General features: G+C 43.6%; 1 protein-coding gene across 1 annotated transcript in view; it reads right to left on the bottom strand.

Annotated features, from left to right (window-relative positions):
• Window positions 1-5,127: 5,127 nt before the first annotated feature.
• Window positions 5,128-21,975, bottom strand: part of LOC115101316 (pyruvate carboxylase, mitochondrial-like) — a 97,318-nt gene continuing 80,470 nt past the window's right edge. Inside the window, exons 12-21 of the mRNA XM_029620703.2 lie at window positions 17,957-18,046; window positions 17,610-17,831; window positions 16,738-16,894; window positions 16,321-16,561; window positions 15,900-16,149; window positions 10,769-11,013; window positions 9,310-9,489; window positions 8,142-8,390; window positions 7,887-8,027; window positions 5,128-7,426 (exon numbers count right to left, since the gene is read on the bottom strand). Coding sequence (XP_029476563.1) covers window positions 7,175-7,426; window positions 7,887-8,027; window positions 8,142-8,390; window positions 9,310-9,489; window positions 10,769-11,013; window positions 15,900-16,149; window positions 16,321-16,561; window positions 16,738-16,894; window positions 17,610-17,831; window positions 17,957-18,046 — 2,027 coding nt within the window. The 3' untranslated portion in view covers window positions 5,128-7,174. The remainder of the gene's footprint in view (window positions 7,427-7,886; window positions 8,028-8,141; window positions 8,391-9,309; window positions 9,490-10,768; window positions 11,014-15,899; window positions 16,150-16,320; window positions 16,562-16,737; window positions 16,895-17,609; window positions 17,832-17,956; window positions 18,047-21,975) is intronic.

Here is a 21,975-nt window from a genome sequence, read left to right as displayed (position 1 = left end):
AGTTTTCCTTACCTCCACCACAGGCAGTTAGGGACCGTCATCATAGCGACAAATCAAAATGTTCTAATTTCAAAAGCTCTTTAACACATTACTCCTAAAACTTCTAAAAACTGGTTCTAACATCTCGCACTATTTTAAATTATTTATTCAAATGTTTGAATTTCAATAGCTCCTTGGTCATGTGACCTACTGACTTCAAACAAGGTTCAGAATGTCCAATGACTATCCTTCTATATTGCACACCCTTTAGTTTGTCCCTTTTCATCTCATACGTTTCTGGTTCATCCATTCCAGCGCATCACTAATGAGATGATGAGGTATTTGGCTACCTCAAGAGACTCTTAATTATGTCCCGCCGTTTATCCCCGTTTCATTGAATTTCCTCACTTTGACATAAGGGGGTCACAGCCACCCCAAAGGTGGTTTGAGTGCGACCGCGAAGGGTTGCATGTTACAGTCAGATATAATCAAATTGACATCCATTCGAGTCACGCCCGGTGGTATCATCAGAGGCTTTTCTGTCTTACAAACTGGGCAGTTGCCCGCTACTAACCTTCAGCGGACTTTAACTGGGTTTTTACACCCAATCGACATCAAGTGCCAGCGCAATACTTATAGGTTTGAGAACCAAATATCCCTCGCTGTATCTAGCGACACCATCGACCGGATGTTCGGAAGAAGTAACAGAAAATAATCATCCCCTTTTAATAATTTGCCCAGTCAGCCCTCCGGGACAGAGCTATAGGAACCACCTTTACCAGCACTTTGACATGAGGCGGTCACAGTCACCCCACGGGTGATTTGAGTGCGACCGCGACAGGTGGGTACGCTCCTTTGAATTTCATCAAGTTGACATTCTGTGATCCGTGCCCAGTGGGAACCTAGACTTCTTCCGTCCATTTTATGGTTCCGCAGCAAATCAATGGGCGTGGATGGTCCTACCCACATCAGATGTACGCCTCCCTCCCCAGGCAAGCTGGAGATACCTCTCCCCACTCCGTAGGTCATGAGCCAGATCCATGCAATGCCCTATCACTGCGGGGCCAATGGGTTTAGGCTCCGCCTCAAGTCTAGTGAGTGTAAAGGACACCACCCCACCTACAATGTGTGGGGCTGGCGAGCGCCGTAGCTGGGAAGATCCACGAGAAGGGCCTGGCGCACGTCCAGAGTTGCCGCCACCAACCGCCGGACCTAACCCCCCACCGGTCCGCCTTCACACCCCCGCACACAGTTCCTTGCGAGACCACGGACGAGAGACCGCGGGATGAGCCGCACAAAAAACTTCCAATAGTGGCGAGAGGAGGGCAATGGAGCGACTGCTCCCCAAGCCGCAGCTCGAGCCCAATCCGACCGACCGAGCCCATAGAGCCAATCCTTATCCTGAAGTTCCGTCTCTTTTTTGCCAACTTCCCTTACCTACATTATTATAACATGCCAGAGGCTGTTCGCCTTGGAGACCTGCTGCGGATACGGGTACGGCCCGGTGTGAGATTCACACCCTCTCCCCCAGATTTTCAAGGGCCAGGGATAGCTCACCAGACAATAAAGAAACTGCAATGCTTTCCAGGGCTTGGGCCCCTCTCTCGGGGCAAACCCATTCCAGGGCGCCCTGCTCATCACAAAGAAAAGAGAACTCTCCCAGGGGCTCCCGCAAGCTTCTCCAGGATCGGTCGCGTTACCGCACTGGATTCCTCGCCAGTCCGTGGACATTCTGAAAGTAGTTTGAGGTCAGTATGTCACATGACCAAGGAACTATTGAAATGACAAAGTTTACAAATTTAATGGAAAAACGTGTGAAATGAAAATGGACAAACTAATGGGTGTGCAATATAGAAGGGTAGTCAATGGACATTCGGAACCTTGTTTGAAGTCAGTAGGTGCCATGACCAAGGAGCTATTGAAATGTAAAATTGAGAAAAATTTATGTAAAAACATGTGAGATGAAAATGGACAAACTAAAGGATGTGCACTGTGTAGGCCCACTGAGTGTACATTCTCAACCTTGTTTGGAGTCAGTAGGTCACATGAGCAAGGAGCTATTGAAATTTGAATGTAAAAAAAGTGAGTACTTTGTTTACGCTCCCTAACTAATTCAACTCGGAATCCAAAATGCTGCTCACATTTCCACGTTTTTAGCGTTGGAAAGTGGATTAATGTCCAAATCGTGAAAATTCGTAATGTGCAGCGAACTGCTTTCCTTTAGAAATTACAGTTTGTGGGTAGCCTGACATATACTTTAAAAACTTAAACAAGCCCTTTCCACCACCAAAACAAATTCAGTCCTCAACCCTATGTCAGAATCTTAAGATCCTTGTTTTGACAGCTGGGATACTTGCATTATTCATATTGTTGGTGTGTTTGTGGCTTCTGTTTTTGCATGAGCGCAGAGAGCTGACATTAGAGATGAGTAATTCATAGACTTGACTTCAGGCTTCCCCGGGGGAATCCAGAGTAACATCTTCATTTCTAGATCAGAGGATTATTAGAAACAGTATCCAGGAAACAAGCACACCTCGGTTGTAAACACAGACTTATTGAACTATGTTTCATGCTGCCACACAGAGTATTGTACAGCACAGTGGCAAGACAAATCCCATCAAAACAGGTCACGCAATAAGGAAAGCTGCAAGTATCCCACAGACCTTGAGGGATTATATCATATCAGTATATACAGCTTTATACAATGTACTTCAAACATAAATATGTTATATTAAGAACGATTCATTAAATTCAGATATTGGATTGACTCAGTATTCAATGGTAGCAAGACATAAGAGCCAGTAATCTCTAATATCTATCAGCCTGTTGTGGTATTTATCCATTTTCTTCTTAAATAAAATAAAAAAGCGGGAATTTATGGTGGTAGTTAAGCTTTATTAATAACTTCCCTGGTGACCTATTACCAGTCTGGGATTGGAGGGCTGTTTGAAAGTCTGAAATAGGGCTGTAAGTGATATTGTTCATGCATGTTTAAAAAAATCTTTAGGCAATTGCACAAAGTGGAATATTTACAATGCCAATGTTTACAAAGTCTGACAGAAGACCTATATTTCTATATTCTAACATATCCTATTGCAAAGTTCTGTGTATCAAAGCCATGCTCCAATCATACCAATTTTGTCTGATAAACACTCCTAACACTCCCACTCCTCTCATTAAACCACAAACATGATTGTACTAATGCACAAATCTCAGCTCAGCACCAAGGTGGCATTTTTTTCTCTAAAGAAACCTGGGCTTCATTTAATTAACAAGACTTAACACTAAGGTATTAGGCTAATGGATTGATATTAAAATCATGAAGAATACTAATGACAGTTAAGTACTTGACCTCATTCTGTGGGAATTTGTGTTCTCCTCCGCCTTGTGTTCTGTCATGCTGGGAGCATACACTAACCCATGGTGAACCCCCTCGTCACAGCAAGCTCACCAAACATCCCAAATTAAGGGGATTATGAGGGCGCAAAAAACTGAGGGGAGAGGATCAGCGATCATTAGCTTTGTTACTGAGAGAGAGCCTGAGCCACACCTGTATAAACTAATTATGTTGCTGAAATGTTCTGCAAAAGTGGCTTCACCGTTTACTTGTGGGAGGAGGGCAGAGAGCCTAGGTGATGGAGGAGCCAGAGATGAGCGATGTCAGATACATTAGGTCTGAATGGGAGAAGGGCAGAGCCTAGGTGATGGAGGAGCCAGAGATGAGCGATGTCAGATACATTAGGTCTGAATGGGAGAAGGGCAGAGAGCCTAGGTCTGAATGGAGGAGGGCAGAGAGCCTAGGTGATGGAGGAGCCAGAGATGAGGAGGAGCGAGATGAGCGATGTCAGATGGTCTGAATGGGAGGGCAGAGAGCCTAGGTCAGATACATTAGGTCTGAATGGGAGAAGGGCAGAGAGCCTAGGTGATGGAGGAGCCAGAGATGAGCGATGTCAGATACTGATTAGGTCTGAATGGGAGGGAGAGCCTAGGTGATGGAGGAGCAGAGAGCCTAGGTGATGGAGGAGCCAGAGATGAGCGATGTCAGATACATTAGGTCTGAATGGGAGGGGGCAGAGAGCCTAGGTGATGGAGGAGCCAGAGATGAGCGATGTCAGATACATTAGGTCTGAATGGGAGGAGGGCAGAGAGCCTAGGTGATGGAGGAGCCAGAGATGAGCGATGTCAGATACATTAGGTCTGAATGGGAGGAGGGCAGGACACTGAATCAAACATTTATGACAGACTGCCACCCAGGCACATTTCTAATAGCAAGGCAGCACACTCATGAGGTATGATTATCTCCAGGGTTAACTCCCTCCTTAAAAAATAGAACATTTGAACATAGCCATTTAAAATCTGCACTTTACAACCCATCTAGAACTCGGTGAACAATACAGGCTCCCAGTCTCTTCTCTCTAGTCATTCAGCCTCATACATTTCCTCTGCCCCCAGTCCTGGCTGTACATCACATGGCCATGGTCAGCACCTACAGGTAGACTACCCTGGTGCATACAGAGCAATTAATCAGCGCCCGGAAACACACCCCAACTTCTCATCTAAAGGAGCATATGGCAGCTCTGAGGCCCATCATCCATCAGTGCAGTAATGCTACAGAATAGTACACTACTCAGTATCTAAACTGTGAGGCTGTGCAAATGCATAGATTGCAGGCTTTAGAAGAGATGTAACTGTTTGAGTAACTATTGACTCAAAATGTCAAAATTATTAACAGTGTGTCATGTGAACGATTGGACACACACACACACACAAGTTGTCCTCATATCTATCAATTTGTATCCATTAGGGGATTACGCTATTGGCAACCAATCAATGTGCACCGACTGATTGGGTAGGTTAGGGCTGTTCCTGTCCGTTTCAATTAGAGTGGGCCTTATCAACTATCGATCATCTGCCTTTTACACCCCTGCAACTGAATATGTACATTATTTATACCTATCGAGTGTCGACTTTCAAATTGTCACAATTATTGAATTGTTTATGTAGAAACATTAGTCTGCCATTTTGATTCATTTTTCACGCTACTCTTCATAAGAATAGAGCACTTGAACAGAGCCGCACACTAAGTCTAAGATGCACCATTGCACACAAGCTCTATTATCAAAACATTAAAATGACAAAGAGCGAGACAACTCTGTAATGCGCTTTTAATTTCTTTCAAAGTCCTGTCACATTGAAAAGAACATGAGGTTACACTGAATTAGTATTTGCATGATTTAAAACTGATCATCAAAAGACAGACAGACATGAGAAGGATGGCATAACTGCCACAGATCCCCAGCAAGATTCTAGAATACAAATGACATTACTATTCACCATAAATCGGTAGTAATGTTAACGCTTACAAGACATCTACGTATAAAGCTCATTAACATTCGTTTTTCCTATGTAGAAGTCTCCTACTTGACCTAGATAACTGTGCGTACTGCACGCAAAAATGATATTTTACGCACAGAACCAATGTCGCTCGTAAGATAACGGGCTCAATCGTTGCATTCTTTAGTTGTTGCATTACTGGTCTTAAGTCCTATGGTTCACATACAGGAGTTAGAAGTGTAAGACATCTGATTACTTCTGCTTGATACAACAGGTCGGTAAACTATTCTCAAGAGATGATTTGTAATGTCATAGATTATAGACGTTACTTAATCATGACAAGGCTATGATTTTTTTCATGTAAAAACAAAACAAAATCAATAACATTTCTCTTTGCACTGCAAATACTGCATTACATGACAATGCCTAGTGTGCTCACGATTATCAACTCCCCAGATGTAAACAGACACAAAGTGGTTACCATGACAGTTGACAAAACAACACCCACCAGCACTCAGACAGTAGCCTCATGTACTGCAAGGACACACCATATACACAAGTAACATTCAACTACTTTTAATCTCTACACTGAAAACAAAGACCAATTATTTTGTCATGGGTTATTCGGGTCAAGTTCCTATGGGGTCTAACAAGCAACGTTTACAATTGGGGGGGTGGGGGACTAATAAGCAAAACAAAACACTTGGGGAAATACAGTTGCACAGTAAACATATGTATTCTAAAAACTAAGGCCCCTTAGTAAACCATTACCACAGATTGAGAACATGAAACTACCCCCTACAACCTGTAAATCTCACCAGAGTCCAGTCAGTCCCAATGACTACCAGAATGACTAAATATGTCCAGTTATGTAGGATTCATTTCTATTTTAAAAAGTCACAGCAAGTTGCCAAAATATCAAGCGTGTATCAGAATATCAAGTATATTGGCGTTCATGTACAAAGCAAGGTAGTTGGTCAAAAAAAAGTGTTATTTTAGGTTCAGTGTCTAAAAGAAGAGTTTTGGTCAACTGAGTCACTTGTGCTTCAAAAATTCATAGGCTATCCACTTTCAGATGCAAAGGAAATGTACAGTAAAAGCTTTACTCTTTATAATGAGTTGGGGAAAATGAGTGAAAGTAATGCAGTGATCAGTGATGAGAAGATGCTTAGAACAGCTTTACCCAGTCAGTCAATATAGTGAGATGGAGGGAAGAGAGAGAGGACAATTAAGATGGAAACACTTCTTATGCTTGAACACCTATATTATTACTGTAACGACCCTGGGGTCTATTGATGTTAACTTTCATTTTTCTATTTCAACATATCAGATGACACTCATGGAGGTGATGCTCGTACAGGGACGGCCTAAAGACTATTGTACAATTTAAAACATGATTAGCCAAGATTAAGAGTTTATATTACATTAAATCCCAGAATGTCAACGGCTTATCAATTGCTTTACACTTATTTATTGCATCATTCATCTTCATATTGGCATAGCCTCAGCAATATAACTCTTCAGGAAAGCGTTAGAGAATGACGTATATTGATTAACATGAATATATGAATATGAAAACTCCTAGATTTTATTCCCTTCCAATGGTTAATGATTGTACTTATCAGTTTCTAAAGTGACAGTGGATTACCGTACATATCACAAGTGCAATCACCACAGGAAGCGCTCCAATAAACAAACATTAGTTCATTAATTGATTACAATCATACTGTATATTTTTTTTTCCAGAATTTCAAAAATAGATACATTTCTCTCCTGCCTGCCTCTTTTCAACAGTTGGAATTGTACTTTAGCGTGTGAGACTGAAGGGGTTAAGGTTGTGCTCAAATGAATGGTTCCTGTCCTACTCGGTGATCTCCAGGATGAGGTCGTCTCCCTCCAGGCTGCTGTCGGCGTTGACGTAGATCTTGACCACAGTGCCAGAGAGGGGAGAGTTGACCACTGTTTCCATCTTCATGGCGCTGAGCACACACAGAGGCTGGCCCTTCTCCACAGTCTGGCCCTGCTTCACCTTCACTTCCACAACCTTACCCGGCATGGGAGCCCCCACCTGGCCACGCACATCCTTCAGCGCCTTGGGGTGGAAGTGCATCTCCTGGAGAGAGGGGCAGAGAGAGAGTACACTTCGTGAGTTTGCAGGAACACCAATGTGTCGATTGAGATATCTAATGGGGAGGTTAAACCATTTATAAAGCAGTGAGAATAGCTTAAATGTGTTATTTGTCATTATGCGTTTTAAGCATGTAACTATGTACTGTCTATGTACTGTTTACATACCCTACATTACTCATATGTATATACTGTACTCGATACCATCTACTGCATCTTGCCTATGCCGTTCTGTACCATCACTCATTCATATATCTTTATGTACATATTCTTTATCCCTTTACACTTGTGTGTATGAGGTAGTAGTTTTGGAATTGTTAGGTTAGATTACTCATTGGTTATTACTGCATTTTCGGGAACTAGAAGCACAATCATTTCGCTACACTCGCATTAACATCTGCTAACCATGTGTATGTGACAAATACATTTGATTTGATTTACTGTACCTTCATGGCCACTGTATCCTTGACCAGGACAGATCTGAGTGCTCCGTTCAGCTCAAAGAACACCTCCCTCTGGCCAGCCTTGTTGAGGTCTCCCAGGGCCAGGGCTTTGATGTGGAGGGTCTTCCCTCGCTCCAACTCCACCTGACAGACACAGAAAGTGTGATCCGAAGAAAATAGAACATAAGCAAATATATTGTAATCAGTCAGTTCATGTCAAATGAATCACTTCTCATCCACACACATGTTGAGACTGACCTCAAACTCCTCAGCAATCTTGGGTCCATCGAGGAACAGGCGTGTGTTGAGGCAGTCTACGGGGCCAAACTGATGGGTGAACTCCTTGAACTCCTGGAACACCTTGGGGTACATGGCTGCTGACATCACATCCTCAGGAGTGATGTCATTTCCGTGCGTCTCTCGCAGCTGTTTCTCTAGGGCCTGGAAGTCCATGGCAGGCAGAGAGGCACCCGGGCGGCCCTCCACCCGTGGCATATTCTTCAGCACCTGGGGGCAGAGGTTAGAAATCAGCCACTAACGGGCCAAAGGGAGCTGGGCAGGCTACAAGCAACGTTTGAACATCACAAGTAAACATGTGTAATAATGAATTAGGATAATGCTAGGCATCTGTTGGAAATGAGAAATAGCTGCTCCATAATGGCTGTACCATTCCTTTGTTATACATGATGTATGCTAAGCAGATGGCCTATTTATTTATGAACTGAAAAATAAATTACTCAAGTGCCACTGTGCGTCCAATGGAAAACAAAACAAGAAGTGGAACTGCATTGTGCACTGGTGATGTGAGGCACAAATGTGTCCTAGAAAATAATTGATCTTCCAGAGAAATGCTTCTGGGTAATTGTGGTTCTCTTAGAGATGGGAAAGAAATGAGATTTCTTCACATTTCAAACAGAAACATGTGTGTGATAGAGATCCAGGGACAGTGGAGACAAAAACAGGCAAACTTCTCAAGTATTTCTCTGACTTAAGGGGATGTGCCCTACTAAAAAGTCATTTTCTGCTCGTTAAAAAAAATACTGCAATTTAAGTGGAGTATAATATACTCTCAATGTTATAACCATTGAGTGTAAAAACCTAATAATCCTTTAATACAGAATGTGGGAATATAAATCCTGTCATTATGGTTGGCATTGAAATGGCAGATATAGAATAGTTACATGTTTCCACATACACTCCGTACCCCATTCCCAAGGGCAAGCTATTGATTACTGTAAGTGCAGCTGCCCAATGAGAGATGCAGATTGTGATGCACCGACTGTTCTCAATTGAAAGCATTAGTCCATCAGTGTGTTAAAAAGAACAATGTTGTTTTGATGCTGAAAAAAATAAAATAAATAGGGCCTTGAACTAGGATCTATTGGGAATTTGTGAAGTGGGTGTGGTGTGTGTGTGTGTGTGTTACCTTGGACCTGAAGGGCTCAGGGAAGCCTCCGTGTGGGATGCCAATGTGACCCTGCAGGAACTCCACCACTGAGAGGGGGAAGGAGAGCTCATCAGCCCTCTCCTCCACCTCTGCCCTTGTCAGAGAGTTCTGCACCATGAACTGGGCCAGGTCACCCACGATCTTCGAGGAGGGGGTCACCTGCATGCGGGGAGAGGTGGAGAGAGACAGATGTTATCCACAACATTACTGGTGCTACAGCCCATCTGTCATAGACCATGGTATTTCACCCTAGTAACTTCCAGGCTGGTGTGCAAATTGGAAGTGAACAGAAGTGTGGTAGTCAGGAGAGGAGCGAGGGGTGAACAGAAGTGAGGTAGTCAGGAGAGGAGCGAGGGGTGAACAGAAGTGAGGTAGTCAGGAGAGGAGCGAGGGGTGAACAGAAGTGAGGTAGTCAGGAGAGGAGCGAGGGGTGAACAGAAGTGAGGTAGTCAGGAGAGGAGCGAGGGGTGAACAGAAGTGAGGTAGTCAGGAGAGGAGCGAACAGAAGTGAGGTAGTCAGGAGAGGAGCGAGGGGTGAACAGAAGTGAGGTAGTCAGGAGAGGAGCGAGGGGTGAACATAAGTGAGGTAGTCAGGAGAGGGGCGAGGGGTGAACAGAAGTGAGGTAGTCAGGAGAGGAGCGAGGGGTGAACAGAAGTGAGGTAGTCAGGAGAGGAGCGAGGGGTGAACAGAAGTGAGGTAGTCAGGAGAGGAGCGAGGGGTGAACAGAAGTGAGGTAGTCAGGAGGAGAGAGAATGAAAGGAGATAAACAGAGCGAGAGCAAAAGAAGTGAACAGAAGTATGGTAGAAGGGGAAATAGTTTGAGAAACATGATTTTTTTGCAGCTAAGACGACAAGACAAGGGGTAGCAGAGAGGAGCAAATGAATAGAGAGGCATAATGAAAGCAAAGTAAGCGTGTCTGCTATTGAACAGACACTCAGACTGATTCGCTGTGCCTGTTTTATGGACAATATTAGACGGAAACAAAGGAAATGGAGGAGGACAAGAAGAGAAAGTCAACTATCGCTGATCATTTAATTAAGACCTAGGAAATGAAAACCAGCAAGGCGAGACTAAACGCTAAAAGATACCATTGATTGGAGAGATCAGACAGAAGCTTGCAGAACATAACAGATAAGCTTGCTCAAAGCTCCTTGGTTAATCTGACTTTAGGCTGCGGTGAGATCAACGGCTCTCCTTTCTGCAAACGGATTCCCATTTTGTTTTATTTTGTATTTGAGACAGAGCCTCCCTCACACACACACACAGTTGAGAGAGTGACAGGAGGGATGGTGAGTGAAGGAATTAAATGGGCAATTCATTCAGCAGTTCAAACAGACTTTCCTCCACAAATCAGAATACTTTAAAAATCCACTTCCAGAGAGAGAATTACAAAGGTGTTTGATCACTTAATTTGAATAGGTGGCCGGTTGCCTCACCTTGATGAGGTCACCCAGCAGCTTGTTGGCCTCTGTGTAGGACTTCTTCACCTCCTTGAACTTGTGCCCCAGGCCCATGCTGTGAGCCTGGAAGTGCAGGTTGGTGTACTGGCCTCCAGGGATCTCGTTCTCATACACATCAGCATTGCCAGACTTCATAGTGGCTGTACAGTCAAAGGGTGCATAGAGCCCGCGAGCAACCTCCCAGTACTCACTGTAGTCATAAACATTCTCCAGGGATATCCCTGTCAAAGAGAGGGCAGGACAGAGAATAATGACACTGAGGTATCAGGGATAAATACACTGAACAAAAATATTTAAAGACGCAACATTTAACAATTTCAATGAATTTAGTTAGATCATATAAGGAAATCAGTAACTTCAAATAAATTCATTAGACCCTAATCTATGGATTTCAAATGACTGGGAATAAAGATATGCATCTGTTGGTCACAGACACCCCCCCCCCCCAAAAAAGTAGGGGTGTGGATCAGAAAATCATTCAGTGAATATCTGGTGTGACCACCATTTGCCTCATGCAGGCAGACGCTGAAATGCAGTCAGGTCAAGACCCTGGTGAGGACGACAGTTTGTGCAGAAATTATTTTGTTGTGCAAACCCCCAGTTTCATCAGCTGTCTGTGGGTGGCTGGACTCAGACGATCCTGCAGGTGAAGAAGCCTGATGTGGAGGACATGGGCTGGCGTGGTTACACGTGGTCTGCGATTGTTAGGCCGGTTGGATGTACTACCAAATTCTCAAAAACATAGTTGGAGCGGCTTATGGTAGAGAAATTAACATTAAATTATCTGGCAACAGCTTGTGGTCATTCCTGCAGTCAGCATGCCAAATGCACACTCCCTCAAAACTTGAGACATCTATGGCATAGTGACAAAACTGCACATTTTAGTGGCCTTTTATTGTCCCCAGCACAAGGTGCACCTGTGTAATGATCATGCCATTTAATCAGCTTTTTGATATGCCACACTTGTCAGGTGGATGGATTATCTTGGCAAAGAATAAATGCTCACTAACAGGGATGTAAACTAATTTGAGAGAAATAAGCTTTTTGTGTGTATTAAAAATTTACAGGAGCTTTTATTTCAGCTCATGAAACACTCTACATGTTGCCTTTATATTTTTGTGATAGATAGATAGATAGATAGGATACCTATAGATGCTGGTAGCACAAATACCAAGCAAATACAATATGTTTAACAAGATTGTTCCATTGTATGTGGGAGACATGCCAGAGAATACATTAAAGTATATCAGTGTGGTTCCAGCCACTTAGGTGTTCACTGGCTTCCAAAGCAGGAACATCAGTCAGTCAATCAATGCGCCCTCTTTGCTGCCAATACATTGCGAATGCTAATTTACCCAGAAGACCTATCAAATTGCGGTAATGACAATTACCTCCATGCTTCAGCTGACAACACATAAGTCAAACAGACCCCCGCCCCCACACACATTCTCCCTATCCTATCCATCTCAGAGACAAAAGATTTTTAAGCATGGATATTAGCATCAAGCTTCCCACTCCATCCATAAACATCTATTGGTACATAGATGTGTAAACAGCAGAGAGGAGGAAAAAGAAAAAAGAAAGGCAAAGGAACGAGAAAGCAAGGGAGCAAACGCGAGAGCGCGATATTGACCACAGTTCCTGTCCCTCAGAGGACTAGAGCCGACTTAAAGATGATCTATAAGCATCACGGGAGAGTACAATGGACCTTTGCCAGAGGAAAGCTCATGATGCAGAGATCAAATATGGATGGAAAGATTATAGGAGTGAAGAGCTCAGAAGTAATTTATGAGCAAAAGCATATGAATGAGAAGATGGGACCATGGAAAAGAGGAAAGGTGAAAGAGCAAGATTAAATGAGGCACTTGAGGATTTTCTGCAAACAAGTACCAATAAGTACTTCCAATTTTGTATTGTTTTATTTCACCTTTATTTAACCAGGTAGGCCAGTTGAGAACAAGTTCTCATTTACAACTGCGACCTGACCAAGATAAAGCAAAGCAGTGCGACAAAAAACAACTGAGTTACAGAAAAATCTATATACAGTGTGTGCAAATGGAGTAAGGAGGTAAGGCAATAAATAGGCCAATAGTAGCGAAGTAATTACAATTTAGCAAATTAACACTGGAGTGATAGATGTGCAGATGATGATGTGCAAGTAGAAATACTGGTGTGCAAGAGCAAAAAAAGTCAAAAACAATATGGGGATGAGGTAGGTAGTTGGATGGGCTATTTGCAGATGGGCTGTGTACAGCTGCAGCGAATCGGTAAGCTGCTCAGACAGCTGATAATAAATATGACCAAGGCAGTAGTAGGTCAGAGAGCGCTTTGAGAAGTAAGCGAGGGTATGAGTGGGAAGAACTATGAATTAAAGCAGTCTTGTCATCCTATCTCATGCATGAATGCCCAAATAGTAGCTTATTTGGAATGAATTTGGAAGTTATTTTACAATAAATGGATAAATATTGTATGGAATATACGGCACTAAAGCGCAACACAGAAGGGAATTGTAACTAGACACCAAATTTTCTTGGGCAAATGACATCCGCCTGACATTTCAATTACCTAGGCAGCCTTGTACTCAGTGAAAAGGAGCAGGAGGCGGAGACTAATGAGAAATAAACAAAAATAACACGTCTTTTTCCCCTGAATGTGAGCATTCTGATGGGATTCTGACTGAAATCACACACACACACTGACAGGACATCTTCTAGTTATGTTTTTTGACCTTGAACAGCAATTACCTGAATGAGGACATTTGGAGACCATAGATGGGGTGGCAGGTAGTCTAGTGGTTAGAGCGTTGGGCCAGTAACCAAAAGGTTGCTGGATCGAATCCCAGAGCTGACAAGGTAAAAATCTGTCGTTATGCCCCTGAACAAGGCAGTTAAACCACTGTTCCCCAGTAGGCCATCATTGTAAATAAGAATTTGTTCTTAACTGACTTGCCTAGTTAAATAAAAAGCTACAATAAAATTTAAATATATATATATTAAATGCACAAGTCCTGAAATGGAACAATGGAACCAGCAAAAGAAAGATGCTAAATTTCACCTCTCGACTGTCTACACTTTCAACAACTCGCATCCAATAAAACAATGTCATTTTAAAAAACGACTCAATTTCACACCATTCTTCTAATTCTGTCCTGCCACGTTTCATTTTCTAAAGAGGACAAACAATGAACTAGCTGGTAAGTGCTCAGGTAGCGATGTATTCCCAAACAGTACACCAGTATATGGTCAAGTCATTTCAGAGCAGCTGCTACCTCCATGCTCCTCATGACAAATTCATTATATTCTCAAGTGTTGTTCAATTCAAAACAAACAGCAACTCCATTCTTTTATTTTCAGCCACTTTATTTCAATAATTAAGGGTTTAAAAGTAGCTAATCTAAGCCTGATTCATTGCGAACAAAATATGTAGTTATTAAACCCTTGTATCATATGGCAGGATTAGATTAAATGCTCATCAAATTTGCCATTTCATCTGCTGCTCTTTGTTCATCGAAACAACATGAACGAAAGAACAGCCTTTCACCTTGTCCACCATCGTTGATGAATCAAAGCACACGGTAACCGTCAGTCACGGCTGGTGGCAGCGTGATAACAGGCAACACTAGCCTGCAGCTGACAGATTCCCTCCTGAATAACACAAGGGCAATGATCTGGTCTCATCACCGTTCCCCTAGCAACAACATGACTGGCTGCAGCCAGGGGAACTTGGTTCTGACCACAATCCTGTTCCCACGCAGAGGCAGAGCTTCACGGAGGCTTGCAGGCCAAGGTCATTACAGCGGGTTAAGACTTTCCTGCTGCTGTAATGTCTCAATTAACTGAAGGTCACAGGGTTGTTTGTGAGCTGCGAAATGACGGTTGTGTGGTGAACTTCTTTCTGCCCTTTCTGCCACTCTCCCCCTGCCTTTTCCTCTAGTTCCCTCTCCGCTTCCCGGCAACAATCATGCTTCATTTGGCCCTTTTTACATTACCCTCTACACATGAACAGTATCACCTCCCATGTGTACCATGTTCTTTGGGTTATATCCATTAAGACAGTTTGTTTAACTCAACCGCAGTGTAAATATGCACTAAGCATCAGCATAATTAAATTGTCACTAGCTGTTGCAGTCGGTTCTACAAACACATTTTGAAGTGTTTTTCAGAGCCATCTAGGCAGAGTAACCTCCGTCACAAACAGAAAATGGATCTTTAAAAACACTTGAGGATGTCATATGCACATTGAGGCGGCAAAAATGCCAATTAACTACCCATTTCTACAGCCATAAACAGCTTGAGTCAGTAGCTACATTTTCATGACTTGTCATGACTGCATAATGTGGTCATGTGTTGCTGCCTTGCTATGTTGTTGTCCTAGGTCTGTCTTTATGTAGTGTTGTGTTGTCTCTCGTCGTGATGTGTGTTTTGTCCTATATGTGTGTGTGTTATTTATTTTTAATCCCAGCCCCTGTCCCCGCAGGAGGTCTCCTGCCTTTCGGTAGGCCGTCATTGTAAATAATCATTTGTTCTTAACTGACTTGTTTAGTTAAATAAAAAAGGTTTAAAAAATATATATATTTTTTCTATGTATTTGTTTTTTCTCTGTTGCTTTTCCTTGTCCTTGTTGACTGTAGCATCCTTTCATGGGGCTAAAGGTCTCAGCCTTTTACCTTTTTAAATGCTCCGACATAGCAAACAAAGAACAGAAAAAAATGGTTCACTGCTCCCCCTCTGTGTGTATACAACCGGTTTGCAATAGAAGACCTTGGCTGGCAGCTCACTTTATTTTCCCTCCATTCAGAGGGTCGGCAGGTAGTCTAGTGGTTAGAGTGTTGGGCCAGTAACCAAAATGTTGCTAGATCGAATCCCCGAGCTGACAAGGTAAAAATCGGTCATTCTGCCCCTGAACAAGGCAGTTAACCCGCTGTTCCTAGGCAGTCATTGTAAATAATCATTTGTTCTTAACTGACTTGCCTAGTTCAATAAAAAGGTCAAATAAAAATTGTCTGGCAGCTCACTTTATTTGCCCTCCATTGGCTGGCAGCTCACTTTATTTGCCCTCCATTGGCTGGCAGCTCACTTTATTTGCCCTCCATTGGCTGGCAGCTCACCTGTGCTGAGATTGGTTCCCTTGGTGCAGGCGACAATAGCTCCCATGCTGGGCTGTGATGTCATTCCAGCCATGGAGTCCACTGCGACGTCTACGATGTCAGCCCCGGCCTCGGCACACGCCAGCATGGCAGCCACGCCGGCGCCTGCCGTGTCGTGGGTGTGGACGTGGATGGGCATGTCAGGGAAACGGTCCCTCAGAGCACCAATCAACATGCGGCTGGACTCAGGCTTCAGCAGCCCTGCCATGTCCTGCAGAAGGATAGAGGGGTCAACAACATGACAGACTCCTTTCTCTTTAGTTATTTATGACCGAGTCAATAATCAAAAAATGTATATATAGCGCAATATAAATAGAACATGTAAGTGGTTGAGATAAACCACATCAGTGGGTTTGGTTCAGAGCCACCCTAAATAAAGTACCTTGACGTTCAGTATGTGCGTTCCAGCTCTGACCAGCTCATCAGCCAGCTTCAGGTAGTACTCCAGAGAGTACTTTTGCCTCATTGGGTCAGACACATCCCCTGTGTAGGAGATGGAGGCCTCCACCACACCCCCGGCACTCCCAGCAGCCTCCATACCCAGCATCAGGTTGGGAAGGTAGTTCAGAGAATCAAACACACGGAAGATGTCCATGCCGTTCTCCTTGGCCACCTCACAGAACCTGGTCAGAACAATTAAAAGATGGATGAGTACAAGTGAAGAGACCTTGGGTTCAAGGGTGATGCTTTCTAAAAATACCATGCATAACCCTCAAACCGTGAGGGCTGGGTTGACACTATACGTGCTCTGGTTGGAATAAGGATTAAGGGGTGCATGATCCAGGGCAGAGGTACTGACTTGAACACGGCGTTGTCGGGGTAATTGGTGTACCCCACAGCATTGGCTCCTCTGAGCAGCATCTGGAAGGGCACGTTGGGCAGGAGAGCCCTCAGCTCCTGCAGCCGTTTCCATGGACACTCACACAGGAAACGCATCGCCACATCAAAGGTGGCACCTGCACAGAAGAGGAATGATCAATAACTGCCATAGCAACAGACTCCATAAACCTCAGCATTTGGACTGCTTATGTATCTACTAGACAGTAAATGGACAGACTTCATGAAAAGACTATGAATCTCTCCTATTCATCCAGAGAAGGAAGGACTCTCTCCCTAGTCTGATGTCCAGATCCCTCAACATCAAAATGTTTTTGGACACAGTCACAGTAGATTCTCTTTTCAGGGTGCTAAGGTGATCTCCTGTAGCTAATTTTCTAAAAAGAGCTATCCAAATAAAACATGTATTTTCATACATCACTTTGCTACAGATGAGACCGAGCCTTTCTTCAGTCTCTATTTAGAAACATACTGTCAGTCTATCCATATCAACCTCAAAAGTGTGCCGTCCTTTTTCTTCAGAGACATGAGGAGAGGAGAACACCCCCCCCCGAATAACCCAGATACACTACACTAACTTGCTCAATGATGTGAACTCAGGCCTGAAGCGGTGTCACATTTTAAATTTACCCTAGCAGTTAATTATATTTGACCTTTCAACTCAAACTGGGATCTTTGAAAACAATGTTTATAATGAGGCCACTGAATCATAGGCAGGCTGCAAAATCGGTCCAGAGAAAAACAGAAAGTGCAGATTGAGATCGGAAAACGTGTGGTAATAGAAAATACATTCAAAAGATTGAGTGTGAGCACTGGTGGTAAACAACTCCTCACCTCCCCAGTTCTCAACGCTGAAGAGGTTGTTGAAGTTGTGGGCTACGAAGGGGGCGATCTGTTTGAGGTCGTGGGTGCGGACACGGGTGGCCAGGAGAGACTGGTGGGCATCTCTGAAGGTGGTGTCCATGAGCAGCAGACCCTTGTGGGCACGCACTGCCTTGGCAAAGCCCTCTGGACCCTCCCTCAATAGGACGTCACGGAACCCAACCGGAGGCTCACCTAATCCACATCAATATATAGCTTTTACAATGTTATACTGACTGGATTAAAACAAAATGGGCTACTACAAGAAGAAACAAGAGGTTTCACAGAAACCTGGTAGGTTTTGTAGTTTGGAATCTCACCCAGAGGAACGGGTGGGATCACAGGATCGATAGATGAGGGCTTGGCCTTCACTGGTATGGGAGTGGTGGGTCCGTTTACCATCACATGACCTGAAACAGGACAGCAGGAAAGCATCAGAAAACATGAGTTGGCCATCGTCGTAGGCATTTAAAACCTACCAATACATATATTAATGATGGGGGGGGATCCAGTTACATATCGCAATATTATTTTGGATATTACATTTGAACTTTGACTCAAAGTATCGTTTTTGTTTGCTGGGTTGCATTAGCTGGCGCTAATCAGCTATACCTGTGCCAAAACTATGGTATTTTTCATCCTATAGCTTGTTCTCCATCTTCTTTTAAAAGTTCATCGGGATCAATGTCCCATACACGGGACGGTTGGGTTAATGTAGACTTATGCGATAAGCATGAGGTTGTAAGTAACAAGAACATTTCCCAGGACATAGACATATCTGAAATTGGCTGAAAGCTTAAATTCTTGTTAATCTAACTGCACTGTCCAATTTACAGTAGCTATTACAGTGAAATAATACCATGCTAATTGTTTGAGGAGAGTACACAGTTTTGAACATGAAAAGTTAACAAATTAGGCACATTTCAGCAGTCTTGACAACATTTTGAACAGAAATGCAATGGTTCATTGGAATCAGTCTAAAACTTTGCACATGCACTGCTCCAATTGCCAAATTCTAAATTGCACCTGGGCTGGAATAATACATTATGGCCTTTCTCTTGCATTTCAAAGACGGTACCAAAAAAATACTAAAGAAAGTTTTTTTTTTCTTTGTATTATCTTTTACCAGATCTGTTTGATATTCTCCTACATTCATTCACATTTCCACAAAATGTTCTCGTCCCTCTGCAGCAGACATATAGTGAGCAATATGTATAGAATCAAATAGCATTACCGAATCGCATTCAGAATACAGAGTCATGAGAACTGCAATACATTATCGGCCCCTAAGTATTGTGATAATATTGTATCGTGGAGGTCCCTGGCAATGCCCAGCGCAACATTATATGGGAGAAAAGCATACTAAAATCACTACACGCGTACGGTGCATTCGGAAAGTATTCTTTCCAAATGTTTATACGTTACGGCCTTATTCTAAAATTGATTCAAATGTTAATCCCCCCTCATCAATCTACACATAACACCCCATAATGACAAAGCAAAAACTGGGTTCAGAAATTTTTGCACATTTCTTACAAATAAACTGAAATATGACATTTACATAAGTATTCAGACCATTTACTCTGTACTTTGTTGAAGCACCTTTGGATTACAGCCTCGCGTCTTCTTGGGTATGACTCTACAAGCTTGGCACACCTGTATTTGGAGAGTTCTCCCATTCTTCTCTGCAGATCCTCTCAAACTCCCATGTTGGTTGGGAAGCGTCACTTGTACAGCTATTTTCAGGTCTCTCCAGAGATGTTCGATCGGGTTCAAGTCCGGGCTCTGGCTGGGCCACTAAAGGACATAGAGACTTGTCCCGAAGTCACTCCTGCTTTGTCTTGGCTGTGTGCTTAGGACCGTTGTCCTGTTGGAACGTGATCCTTTGCCCCAGTCTGAGGTCCTGAGTGCTCTGGAGCAGGTTTTCATCAATGATCTCTGTACTTTGCTCTGTTCATCTTTCCCTCGATCCCGAATAGTCTCCCAGTCCCTGCCACAGAAAAAACATCCCCACAGCATGATGCTGCCACCACCATCCTTCACCGTAGGGATGGTGCCAGATTTCCTCCAGACGTGGCGCTTGGCATTAGGGCCAAAGAGCTCAACCTTGGTTTCATCAGAACAGAGAATCTTGTTTCTCAGTCTGAGTCCTTCAGGTGCCTTTTGGCAAACTCCATGCACGCTGTCATGTGCCTTTTACTCAGGAGTGGCTTCCATCTGGCCACTCTACCATAACAGCCTAATTGGTGGAGTGCTGCAGAGATGGTTGTCCTTCTGGAAGGTTCTCCTAACTCCACAGAGGAACTCTGGAGCTCTGCCAGTGTGACCAGTGTCACCTCCATGACCAAGGTCCTTCTCCCTCGATTGCTCAGTTTGGCCGGGCGGCCAACTATAGGAAGAGTCTTAGTGGTTCCAAACTCCTTCCATTTATGAATGGAGGCCACTGGGTTCTTGTGGACTTAAATGCTACAGAATACTTTTTGTACCCTTCCCGAGATCTGTCCCTCGACACAATCCTGTCTCAGCGCTCGAAGGACAATTCCTTCATCATGGCTTGGATTATGGCTAACATGCACGGTCAACTGTGGGACCTTATATAGACAGGTGTGTGCCTTTCCAAATCATGTCCAATCTATTGTATTTACCACAGGTGGACTCCAATCAAATAGTAGAAACATCTCAAGGATGATCAACGGAAATAGGATGAACCGGAGCTCAATTTCCAGTCTCATAGCAAAGGGTCTGAATAGTTATGTATATAAAAAAAAGGTATTTATTCATTTAATTTGCAATTCCTTTATTTTTTAAATTATTTTTTTCACTTTGTCATTATAGGGTATTGTGTGTAGATTGAGGGAATTACATTTTTTTTTTGAATATGGCTGTAATGTAACAAAATGTGGAAAAAGGGGTCTGAATACTTTCTGAACGCACTGTATATTCAAGTTAAATAGCAAAGGCGTCATTTGTTAGAACTAATGTCAGAGTGTTCAGTATAGTCAAGGAAGTGATGTACAATACTATAGACTCCATGGGTAGGCAATGTTTGAACAAACAGTTGAGCCGTATTTTTCCAACGTACCGATTCCATGGCACATGGTTTACGCAAAACACAGGATTCAAAACTTTGAATTTCTCAATTTATATTATACAGAATTCTTGCAACCAATAGAATGTTTACACACACGCGCATACATAGATACACATACAGTGGGGCAAAAAAGTATTTAGTCAGCCACCTATGTGCAAGTTCTCCCACTTAAAAAGATGAGGCCTGTAATTTTCATCATAGGTACACTTCAACTAATGACAGACAAAATGAGAAAAAACCCAGCCACGGCCCATCTTCAATGCTCTTACTGGGGGAAGGAGGTTGTTGCCCAAGATCTCACGATACATGGCCCAATCCATCCTCCCCTCAATACGGTGCAGTCATCCTGTCCCCTTTGCAGAAAAGCATCCTCAAAGAATGAGGTTTCCACCTCCATGCTTCACAGTTGGGATGGTGTTCTTGGGGTTGTACTCATCCTTCTTCCTACAAACACGGCAAGTGGAGTTTAGACCAAAAAGCTCTATTTGGTGGTTGAAGATATCCCTCTAGTGGTGTGGGGGAAGTGCTTTGGCAAAGTGGGTGCGGTTATATCCTTCCTGTTTGGCCCTGTCCGGGGGTATCATCGGATGGGGCCAGTGTCCCCTGACCCCTCCGGTCTCAGCCTCCAGTATTTATGCTGCAGTAGTTCATGTGTCGTGGGGCTAGGGTCAGTTTGTTATATCTGGAGTACTTCTGTCTTATCCGGTGTCCTGTGTGAATTTAAGTATGCTCTCTAATTCTCTTTCTCTCTCGGAGGACCTGAGCCCTAGGACCATGCCTCCGGACTACGTGGCATGATGACTCCTTGCTGTCCCCAGTCCACCTGGCCGTACTGCTGCTCCAGTTTCAAATGTTCTGCCTGCGGCTATGGAATCCTGACCTGTTCACTGGACGTCCTACCTGTCCCAGACCTGCTGTTTTCAACTCTCTAGAGACAGCAGGAGCAGTAGAGATACTCCTAATGATCGGCTATGAAAAGCCAACTGACATTTACTCCTGAGGTGCTGACTTCCTGCACCCTCGACAACTACTGTGATTGTTATTATTTGACCATGCTGGTCATTTATGAACATCTTGGCCATGTTCTGTTATAATTGCCACCCGGCACAGCCAGAAGAGGACTGGCCACCCCTCATAGCCTGGTTCCTCTCTAGGTTCCGTCCTAGGTTTTGGCCTTTCTAGGGAGTTTTTCCCTAGCCACCGTGCTTCTACACCTGCATTGCTTGCTGTTTGGAGTTTTAGGCTGGG

The sequence above is a fragment of the Oncorhynchus nerka genome, linkage group LG19 (assembly GCF_034236695.1).
Source record: "Oncorhynchus nerka isolate Pitt River linkage group LG19, Oner_Uvic_2.0, whole genome shotgun sequence".
NCBI lineage: Eukaryota > Metazoa > Chordata > Actinopteri > Salmoniformes > Salmonidae > Oncorhynchus > Oncorhynchus nerka.
The sequence above is the reverse complement of the archived record's forward strand: the minus strand, read 5'-3'. Positions and strand labels throughout refer to the sequence as shown.